Source organism: Solanum dulcamara, chromosome 9 (assembly GCF_947179165.1).
Source record: "Solanum dulcamara chromosome 9, daSolDulc1.2, whole genome shotgun sequence".
Taxonomy (NCBI): domain Eukaryota; kingdom Viridiplantae; phylum Streptophyta; class Magnoliopsida; order Solanales; family Solanaceae; genus Solanum; species Solanum dulcamara.
Window position 1 is genome coordinate 13908961 of NC_077245.1, and position 10280 is coordinate 13919240.

At 29.8% G+C, this 10280-nt stretch overlaps 1 protein-coding gene across 1 annotated transcript; it reads left to right on the forward strand.

Moving 5' to 3' along the window:
- The first annotated feature begins 8764 nt into the window (after nt 1-8764).
- Nucleotides 8765-10280, forward strand: LOC129904718 (U-box domain-containing protein 27-like). Its single transcript, XM_055980299.1, has one exon. It carries the CDS (start codon nt 8815-8817, stop codon nt 10069-10071), a length of 1257 nt encoding a protein of 418 aa, XP_055836274.1. The 5' UTR covers nt 8765-8814; the 3' UTR covers nt 10072-10280.

Here is a 10280-nt window from a genome sequence, read left to right on the forward strand (position 1 = left end):
GTGATAGCCAGGCAACAGTTCACATTGCCAAAAATTCAGTCTTTCACGAAAGGACAAAACACATAGAAATAGATTATTATTTTGTTAAGAACAAACTTCAACAAGGGTTGATTACACTTTATCACATCTCCACCGACTCACAATTGGTAGACATCTTCACCAAAGCCTTGACTGGTATCAAACATGCTATAATTCTACGCAAGTTATCTGTGATCAACTCACCTCCAACTTGAGGGGAGGGGGGGCTGATGAGAGTTAGTTCGAAATAGAGTTAGAGTTAGTTAGAATCATAGTTAGTTGGTTGGTTAAAAGTTTGTTAGTTAGTTAACTTGTCACAGACGAGTTAGTTAACTGTCACAATCAAGTTAGTTAGCCAAATTGGTTAGCTTTGTTAGTTTGTATATATACACACATAATCACTTTGTAATGATTATTGAATTCATTCATCTTCTTCAATGAAATGCATTTCTCATAATTCTTTTCTCTAAGTTTTGTTTCTCTCATAGAAGCTCAATCTCCATTAATGGAGGGAAGTAACTACTTCATCAACAGTCTATGCTGCTCATTTTCTCAACATGAATAACTTATTTCCTATCTACCTATCAAATATCGTATAAGTTATACAAAAATTAATACATAAATAGCTTGTTTCTTACTGAGTGACTAATTTTTTAATTTCTTTTTTTATATATATAATGGTAACTGTTGAGTGCAAACCAATTTCTCAAACATGTATAGTTAGTCTCAACAGATTTCTCATACAATCTATAGCCATTCAACGGTTAATCGTGAACTCTTAAGTGAGAAATGAACTAAACTAAACCTTAAGTCAATTAGTCAAGTGAGAGTAGAATTGTAAATATTTTTATGTAAGTTTCCCTTAAATAAATTACTATCTAATTGTCGCTTTACTCGTTAAAAAAAAGTGATCAAACCAACATTTGAACTAATAATCCGATAATTATAGGACAGTGACCCAAACCATTAACACAATAATCCAATGCCATAAGATAAGGATAGACATGAAAAGAGGAACCTTGTTTATCGAGCTTCTTCTATCTTAATTTATGTGGCATTTTTCGCTTTTTGATATTCAAATTATGTAAACATAATTATTTAAAGAATAGTTGTTTTCATCATATTGACATGAGAAGAATTGCAACTTAGTTTTTAAATACCAAAATTTAGCTTCAAAAATTAATTAACTTGACGCTCAAAAGCAAAAAGGTACCGCATAAATTGAGATGGAGCGAGTACCTTTTTTAAAAAGAATAGCTACACCGAGGTGTAAATAAAAGTAGGGCTAATTAATAAGTGTTTGGACATGCAATTTGGGATCATGATTTCAAATTCTAAATTCTCCAAAAAGCAAGATTTGAGATTATTGAAAAAAAGCGCTGACTAATTTTCGTCCCTTCTGGAACACCTTTAAGTAAAAAATAATAACAGAGAAATTTAAAAAGATTAACAACAACACAAGATTTAACGTGGAAACCCAATGCGGGAAAAACTACAGACCACCCAGAAAAATATTTACTATATGAAAAATTGTTACAACCATATAATACACAATATTTCTCTCACACACCCTAATTCCTAAAATACTATTCCCTAGGAAATCTTCAAGAGAATTATCTCTAAACCTCTCCTCTATTATACAAAGAATTGAATTTTTGATGATATTGTGTTCATGGTGGAGATGTCTATTTATAGGCAATTTAGAGGCATGGTTGGTGCTTATAAACACATTTATGCCACCATATTTGACAAAATGTGTGAAACAATTAGCGTTCTTTCTTGACTTCCACCAACCAAATGCCCACAATTTTGATATTTTTTTTTTTATTCAAACAAATACAATAGAGATTTCAAATAGTTATTTTAATTTTTTTTAAATGTAAAACTATTGACCACAAGTTTATATTTATTGAAAAAGACCTGCCATTTTAAAATTTACAAAATAAAAAACTTATGTTTGGCATAAAGAGATTATCCACACCATGTATAAGGTTTATATTAAATAATACTTAGTTATTGATATTATTGACTAATGAATTTTGAAAAATTATATGTATTTGAAAAGTTTGTAATCGCAAATAAATATTTATGTATAAAAAGAGTTTGGAGATATGTAATTTATCAATGCGATACCTTAAAATATTTTGATTATCTTATTTATAATAAATTATGAACTATAATTTATTTATTTAGTAAAATTATATAAGAATTGAAGAAATTTTGATAGGTTCACAATTTATTTATGTCCTCTCTTTTTATAGATAAGAGTCTAGATAATTAGGTGTGAATGACTAATCCATGAAGAATAAAATTTTGGATTGGACTACTAATAAGTCAATAAACTTTATTGTAGAATTTTTACATGTTCACACACTCCCACGCTAAACACGCACTCATTGTTCTTCTCCTTTTTTCCACTAAGTTTGATACCTTCTTGCACCAAAATACCAACTTTGAAATTCAACGAGGAATTAACTGATAGTTTGTTTTAATTTATTTGTCTTAATTACAATTTAGATCATTAGAAAATATCTTCTTTAATTATATTGTTAACTGTTATGATTTATAATATTTTTTTTAATTTCTAAATATGTAAATTTTATAATTTAAAAAAATAACAACTCTATATTCAAATTCACACAAAAGATTAATTAGACCCTGATACTCTGAATGAGTCAAACAAATTGACATTTTTCTGAATTCTCCAAAAGTTGCACAAAAGTCTTCCATATTTTTATTATTTCCCCTATTATTTCTTCCTTATTATTAGAGGATTGAGATTTCTATAACCTTATTGACTTACTAATATAATTGTGTAAGTGTATGTTTGGCTTAACTTATTTTAAGCAGCTTAGGATAAGCTAAGTCAAACAGATCAAATTATTTTTTGAGTTTATTTTAAGCATAAAATAATTTTAAATTGGTCAACCAAACACTTAAAAAAACTCAAAACAGCTTATAAGCACCTTATAAGCCAATCCAAACGAGCTCTAAGTCATACTTGCAGCTACACCAACCATTGTGTGTAATATAGATTTTGTTGAACTATTAAAAAAAACTATGAATTTCTAATTATGTTGGTTAGAGGGCTATCAATTGCAAAATTTTAAAAAACAAATCTAGAGATCTAAGAACAATTACTTGTTTATTTGTCTTCATATAGTATTATTAGTTTGACTATTTATGTGGAGACTAAAACTCACAAATTGAAATTAGAAAGCATTATTAATGTCTATATGGTTACGTCCATATATTGAAAAAAAATAGTCTATATATAAACATATAATCGTCTTTATCACGCCAAAACATTATTTTTTGTCCAATTTTTAAAATGATTAGAAAATAACCTTTCAGACATCGAGTAGCCTTTTGGGAATAAAGCCTAGTTAATTTGGATTGAGGTCCTCATTATACTAAAAATATTTTTGTCGTGCTACGAAAAGTTATCACCGTCTTCATATATTTTTGTTGCAAATATTAAATTAAATTTGCTTCATGATATTGTGTATCAATTTAATTCTGCAAGTTTGTCTTGCGTTACAAAATCAATCATGTTAATCAACTTATTTGGATTATTGACTGAACCACCAAAACAGTCAAAGAAAACTGCTATATCATGTGCCCTGCTATCATATCCAGGGTTTACACTTAATCTTATAATTTTAATAGATATAAATTAAAGTAATCACATACTTCCTCCATTTCATATTAAGTGAATTTTCGAAAGATTTTTTCATTATTCAAAATAATTGAATTGCTCAAAGTTCAAGATAGATGTTTAAAACTTTTTTCATATTTGCCCTTTCATTTATTGAAGTTTTATATTTTCTAGGAGATAAATCACACTACTTACAAAGTTATATTTATGATTTTACAAAGGACAATAATGAAAAGTATGGTTCAAATTATGTCCTTAAATATTTATCTTAATATATGTGCATTGCCCCACAAATTCATTTAATATGAAATGAATGGAGTATCTTTTGATCATGATTAAGTGATAATTATGTATGTCGTGATTAAGTAATAATTGTGTTTGTATTTATTCTATGTAAAGACAAGATATATATTAAGTTTTTTTATTAATTTTATACTACGTTGCTTTATTTAATTACCCCATTTGCCACTTTAGTACAGGTGATATTTACTCCATACATGGACCAAAAATGTTCTAGTATAATTATTATTATGCATTAAATAAGTAAAAGGATATAAAATTACAAAAATTATCCAGATATATATCTTATTTTACCATAATCTCTTAAATTCTTTACCATTTAAAAAATTCAAAAATTTTCATTCGGATACATCATTCTCCACTCGTTGATACATCCCTATCCCCCTCTCGGATACATCTCTCCCCTATGTATCCGGATATCCTATCCCATCTCTGATGCATCTATATCCCTTCTCTTATACATTTCTTTCATATGTATCCTGATGTCTGCTAATGTATCCACAAGTGCAGTGATGTATTCGATATCCATAAATTTTAATGAATTTTTATAATTTTAAAAAAAAGTAGGAAAATAATATAATTAACTCTTAACAATATGAGATTTATATAAATTACGCTTAAGAAATTATTAAACCGAGAGAGAGAGAGAGAGACTCATGTCCATTTTCTAATAATAAGAGTAAATTCATAATGCAGAATGTATTGTACATAAATGACCGAAATTATCTACTTGCCTATAAATTATGTCAGTATTGTAGTTCTAATTTAAATAATCCATGAGCCAACTCCTCTAGTAGTAACATAACTCCAGAAGAAGAAGGTTGAAATAGCGTGTCAAATTGGCGGGTTGAGTTGATCAATTTAGATGGATTAAAATAAATTGAATTTATTTTGTCATGTTAGATTTTTTTTAATGATAAATTTAATTGAATAATTTTATTGATTAAAACAAAATTTAATGCAAGCTTTGATATATAAATTTTTAAAATTGAATAACGTTTTGAGATATTAACTCATTTGAACAAATTTCATGACGACACTACCTTTACGTGCAACTGAAAGAACGTCTAGAATATTAATCTACCTTAGTGGAGGAATGAATAATTTAGTTAAAATGAATTTGTCCTGGATAAATTCTCCATTTATGTTACGAAGCATTAATAACCAAATATAATTTTGGAAGAAAAATTAGGATTATGTTGAGAATGATTTTGTTTCAAAAGAAAATTAAAAAAAAAAGCATAATTAAAAATGGATCTCATTGTTTTATAGGTTTATGAGATTTGAGATATATAGTGTGCGAAACTATGGTTAGTTTAAGGATAAAGAAATACGATAAAATGCTCCTTGTTCAAATATAATATTTTTGTGAAAAGGATTATAACTTAAGGGGGGAAAAACGCATTTCGATCATATCAATCTCATCAATAAAGACACGTGTCATGCATATAAACTATTACGAGCATCATTTTATTAAGATAAAGTGGTATATACTCAGAGGCAGATTCAGGATTTAAAATCTCTAGGTGCCATGTTACTTCTTGTTCTATTGATTTAGTTAATATTTTACTTACAAGAGGTATTGGATTTTAATTTACTTATTCACAATTCTTTTTATAATAAATTAGTTAACTATATTTTACATGATAAAAAAAAGTGTTGAGAAAATACACCCCATAGTAGGAATTGAACTTGCATCCCTATGGTGTTAATCTTGAAATTTAAACATTAGCACCACAAAACTCATTATTTCTAAGAATGTCATATTTAATATTTATAATTTTTTTATAAATATATACACAAATATACATGTATATACAAATTTTCAACTGACACCACGGAATAGCGTGAAACCCTGTACTATCAACATGGATCCACCCCTGTATATACTCCATTGATTTCCACTTTAAATTTGCAACACAGAACTTCTTCCGTTTACTTTACTTGTGCATTTTAAAAAATTTATACGTTTAGTAGGAAATAACGACTAATATAAGTATTTTACTATAATAAATATATTAATTGATGTATAATTTTAAATTTTTAAAATATAATTTAAAAAATAAGTAATTAAATTTTGAGGATAATACATTAATAAAACGTTTTTTTATATACTTAAAATGAAAAGTAAAAAAAAAAAAATTAATATAATACTCTCTTCATTCTTTTTAATTATTATGATTTTTTTAAAAAAATAAAATAAATATTAACTTTAACTAATATTTTAAGATACCGCGCTGCATTTTGACTTAGTGAATTAAATGGACCCAAGAATATCATGCCAGCCTCATGTTTTCAACGTGTGGGCTCCACTTGACCAAACCCGAAAACTTGGACTCCCTGTCTCCCTCCTTTCCCGTTTTACACGTTTACCCAAACTTCAAACAATACACTACTCTACTTCCTAATCTACTATTTTTGGAATTAAATAATCACATAAAATTATAGTAATATTTAAATTTAATTTTTTTTAAATATCATTAATAAAAATAATTTAGTAAAAAATACGCTTTTAAATTTTTTGAAAAAATAAACATGTTAGATTAACAGAAATTAAGTAATATGAAACGGAGGGAGGGAGTATATGATTAAAACTTGTTACACCCACTAATTAACATACATAATTGTACTTGATGTTGACTAATACTTCTTTGATTAATATGAAATATTTATTGGACATTTGATTGAGTGCTCCCTAAAATATGCACCTTTTTTTAAACTTCATTCCACCCAATCAAAGAAAACAAATTACTTTGTACTTGTTTATGCACTATTAAATTGAAAACTGTTACTAGTATTTGTTTTTTTTTATATAAATCTTGATCACTTCATTATAGTTAATTTATATTTATTCATGCAAATATAGTGACTACTGACAACACATTTTTCCCTAAAGTATGAAAATTAACAAACTTTAATTATTACAATAATTTCTTTTAGAATTCATCACATAAATTCATGAACGGAAATTAATATTAAACCATAACTCATAGAAATAGAGTACTTTTCAGAAAATCGTTTCTATTGGTTCCTAAAGTTGAATTAATGAAAAACTTGGTACATTCATCTAATGTGTGTAAATGATTTTCAGCACTTGATTATCTTAGAATTGTACTCCCTCATTTCCCCCCAAAAAATTACATTTCATTTAACCGTTAAATTTGTGAGAAGATGTTAATTGTTAATGGGTCATGATCGACCAAATTTATTGTCTTTAAACTAAAACATCAAGGTCGTAGTTTCTTACAATTAAATAATTTTTCAAAAAGAAAATAAGTTCTACAAATGGGGGGAGGATAGGGCTTTTTTCACTAGACATATAAATGAGGAAAAACAAGATAATAACACAATTTCTTGGTATTTTTAATGTCTTTCTATTCTTTGTAGGTTTTTTTTTTCTAGCTACAAAATCTGAACTGTTGTTTCAGTGTGAAAAAACACATATTTAGATATCGAAAAGGATATTCTATAACATATACTTACATTTTTGACGCCTCGCTTAAAGCTAACTAATTGAAGTAAGTGGACATGCAATTCAAGATTGATTGTTGGGATTTTAAGATCATTATGATTGCTTCCAGCAACAAGATGGTCTTTTGAGACGAATTCCTTTTCGGATGCTCGATACAACTCCTACTTAGACAAGTTTTCGAGGCTTCCTGCGCTATAATTAGGGAAGGCCTTCTATGTTCTTTCCGAATTGTCTGCAGACGTTCCTTCGTATTGATCCTACCCTGTGTTGTGGTGTGATTTAATGGTAGAATTTTCTCTACAACTCCAAATTACTTGAAATTTTGATCATAAACTCAAAAAACACTATGCTAAAGTTCATTATATCTATATTCAAAATTTCAAGTGATTAGAGTTGTGGAGAAAATTCTAGCATTAAAGGAGGTTAAAATTTTGAAACTTTGAAGAAAAATTTAACTGTGTCTTGTTGGGTAAGGTTGAATTCGAGCTTAAAAAATATTGAGTTTTGATATCTAACTCGGAGCGATGCTACAATTGAGATTTGAGGTAATTTCGTAAAAAATTGAAGAAGATGAAAATTTAGAGTTGTTGGTGTTCTTGAAGAAGAAGGAGAATTGATTCAAAACTCCAATAGAAAAGTGTTAAAAGTTGTTTGAGTGGTATTGTAAAATTGGAGTTAAAAAACAATGGCATAAATGAGTCTTTTTTCAAATGACAATGGCATAGATGAGCCAATTTTTTAACGGATGACATAAATGAGTTTTTTTCGTAAAATTCAATGGCATATTTGAGCTTTTTTCCTAAATAAAATTAAAGATAGCATTCTATTTTATTCCTATCGAAATAATGTGTTTCATCCGTTTTAAGTTATATGATATATTTTTTCCTTTTTTATTCCATCTCAAAAAAAGTAAAATAACATATATACATATTTAATAATAATTTAATTTTAAAAGGTTCATTTTATCTTAATGAAATGATATAGTCATATAAATATTAATAATTTGTTTTAGACCATAATTACTTTAAAAAATAAAATTATATCCGATCAAATATCATTATATAAATTTGTGACGGAGGAAGTAACAACTTGCGTGACAACTCTAAAATTTAGAGTCTTGCAAGAAGTAAATAAATCATGAGAAATTTTAAAATAGAAAGAAAAAAAAGGTAGTTTGCAAAGTAAGATAAAAAAAGAATAGCGCATTATCTTATGTGGAATATGAAAAAGAAATCCACTTGTTTAATTAAATTAACCCAATATAGTTGACCAAAACGACGTCACTTCTTTCCCCACTTTGACTCTCCCCTTTTATAAACATCCACACGAATTAATATTCTCACAAATCACAAAAGGATAGCTAAAAATGGTGGGAAATAGGAGAGAAGAATTATACGTTACCGTTCCCAGCCTTTTCCGATGTCCGATATCCATGGACGTAATGAAGTCTCCGGTGAGCCTCTGCACTGGCGTCACTTACGACCGAAGCTCCATTCAAACTTGGCTTTCACAAGGTCACAATACTTGTCCCGCCACTATGCAAATCCTTCCCTCTACTGATTTCACACCTAACCTCACTCTCCGTCGGCTCATCAACGTATGGATTCAGCACCAGAAGGCGAGCTCACCGGGATCCACAACGCCGTCTTCATCCGCCGTTACAAAGTCAGAAGTTGTTGAAATTGTCAAAAATCTCAGCGGCGATGTCAATCAGTTGAGTTCCTTGTTGAAAATTGTGGAATTCGTTAAATGTTCTGGTGATAACCGGAGATTTTTTGTGAATTCGAGTGATGCGATTGCGAGTGTTGTTGGAGTTTTGGTGGATTGTGATGTGGTTGAGGTTTGTGAATCGGTTGTTGGGGTTTTGGATTTGGTTGCATCGGAAAATGGAGTTAAGGAGCAGTTGAACAAAGAGATTTTACGGAGCGATCGGAAATTTCTATCGAAGTTTCTTTTGATTCTTCGAAAAGGAAAGTTGAGTTCGAGGATTCAAACCGCTCGGATTCTGGAATTCATCGCATTAGACGCCGATTCACAGCGAAAGATAGTCGAGGAGCAAGGTTTACTCTACGAATTGCATGTATTCACTAGCACGGAGACCAACCGGTTCGCGATCGAAGCCGGTTTATCAACTCTAATCGCGGTGTCAACCACCAGACCGATCAGAAAAGACCTAGTCCGGTTCGGAATTGTACAAGCCATCGGGAAAATCCTTAGTGGTTCGGAAACCGCTCGGGCGGTGGTGGAGAAGTCATTGAAGCTGTTGGAAACAGTAGCGACATGTACGGAAGGGAGGGCAGCGATAGGTAAAGGCGAAGAGTGCTTGTCGGCGATAGTTACGAGGCTGATGAAGAGCTCGAGAGCGGCAACGGAGCACGGCGTGACGGTGCTGTGGAGCGTGTGCTGCTTGGCTCGTGATACGGCGGCGCGTGAGGTGGTGGGGAAGGTGAATGGGCTGACAAAAGTGTTACTGGTAATGCAGAGTGATTACTCGGCAGGCGTACGGCAGATGTGTGGAGAATTGGTCAAAGCATTGCGCGTGGTGAATAATAATGATAAGAAATATTCAAAGTCGTGTTTGGCGAGTTATGATACCAAGACTACTCACATTATGCCCTACTGAAAATATAATAAATACCACTCCTAATTTGTGTCGACTGACCATACCAAAAGAGTCAAAACACTATTTTTTTTTTTGTTTAATTATTACTCCATTTGTTTATAGAAATTGAATTAGGTATATTCATGTTGTAAATCCAAAGGAATTTTGCTAATGATACAATGACATCAAACTGTTAGCTAAATACATCATAAGCTCGTGATATTTCATCA

What these genes read in the sequence shown, in the direction of transcription:
- LOC129904718 (XM_055980299.1), top strand. Translation starts at nt 8,815, where the DNA reads ATGGTGGGAAATAGGAGAGAAGAATTATACGTTACCGTTCCCAGCCTT.